The sequence below is a fragment of the Pterocles gutturalis genome, unplaced genomic scaffold (genome assembly GCF_000699245.1).
Source record: "Pterocles gutturalis isolate BGI_N339 unplaced genomic scaffold, ASM69924v1 scaffold6921, whole genome shotgun sequence".
In the NCBI taxonomy this organism is placed as follows: Eukaryota; Metazoa; Chordata; class Aves; order Pterocliformes; family Pteroclidae; genus Pterocles; species Pterocles gutturalis.
Genome location: NW_010105366.1, coordinates 1 through 1,277, shown reverse-complemented (window position 1 = coordinate 1,277; position 1,277 = coordinate 1). Strand labels below are relative to the sequence as shown.

General features: G+C 39.0%; 1 protein-coding gene across 1 annotated transcript in view; it reads right to left on the bottom strand.

Moving 5' to 3' along the window:
- Window positions 1–835, bottom strand: part of LOC104471867 (netrin-4-like) — a 46,667-nt gene extending 45,832 nt beyond the window's left edge. Inside the window, 1 exon segment of the mRNA XM_010087362.1 lies at window positions 748–835. Coding sequence (XP_010085664.1) covers window positions 748–814 — 67 coding nt within the window. The 5' untranslated portion in view covers window positions 815–835.
- Between the last annotated feature and the right edge of the window lie 442 nt (window positions 836–1,277).

Sequence of the window (1,277 nt, the reverse complement as noted above, 5' to 3'; positions counted from 1 at the left end):
GCAGGAATAAAAAAAATTCTAATGGTTTGCTTCCCTTCCCTTAAGGAATTGTCTCCATCATAATCCAGGTAATTTTAGGACCCTGTGTAAATACCATTACAGCTATATCATGCCTATATATGCCTATTTGTACATCCACACAGCCAATTAACTTCTTCTGTCCTAATCCTTTTTTTCTCTAATGCTAATTTAATCTCATCCACTGCATGTTAATTGCATGTTAATCAGGGAATACACTGAATGAATTAACTGTCTTGGATAAATAGTAATTCCTGAACAGTGTCTCTGAAGTTTAATGATGCAAAATGAAGTTAACAGAGAATAATTCAGATTCCTACAGTGACGCTGTCCATGGATGTTGTCATTTCACTCTTGTCCTGCCTAGGAAGGCAGTGTTTCATCCTCAGAACAAATACCCATCATATCTCAATCCATCTACCTCTTTCCTTCTGTTTTACTTTTCTTTCTTTCTTTCACAAAAATAATATACTGTACATTTAAAGTACGTATGAAACTGTAAAACCTATTATAAGTCTTTGGGAGGAGACCGAGCTATAAAGCTGTGTATTGCAGGGAATAAGAAGCACTTGTATATATTGACTAACCCAGATTCTTGTAAAAATCCAATCTAAAATAAAGATGTCAACATATTTTTTTTAACAAACAGATAGAATTTCTATTCCCTTTCCCCTTGCTAAACTTAGGATAAATTGTTTCAGAATGGCAATATTGATTTATTTTGCTTACCTGCTTCCCCATGGCCAGAAATAAAATATTCCAAGAACACAATCAGCATGATGCCTTGATGCTGCATGGCTGTCAGTAAAATATCTGTCCTCAGTGAAGCAAAAAAGAGCTGCAGTAATCTACAGGTTTGGTGCTTGCATGGCTTTTCTTTATTTTATTTCTTTCTTTCTGCTCACCTTCCTCTCTGTGCAGGGGTCAAGGCTGCTGTCTCCTTGTTCTCCGTTGGGTCCAGAGATGTTGGTTTGGTTTTTTTTCTTTTTTTTTTTTTTTTTTTTTTCAGGGCTCAGATGCCTTCTGGGTGTCACCCGTACATTGCTTACAATAAATAAATAAATAACAGGGATTTTCGGTGGCTTTACCCCTCTCCATGCAGCGGGCCGGGGATGTTCTCTTCCCTGCTGCCGCCCCCTGAATGCACCATCCAGGGCTGATGCGATGCGCAGAGCTCCCTCCGCTCCGCTCCTTCGCGGTTCTTCGGATGCTATTTCGAAACTTTCATTTCTGCTCCTTGCTTTTGATACGGCTCCGTT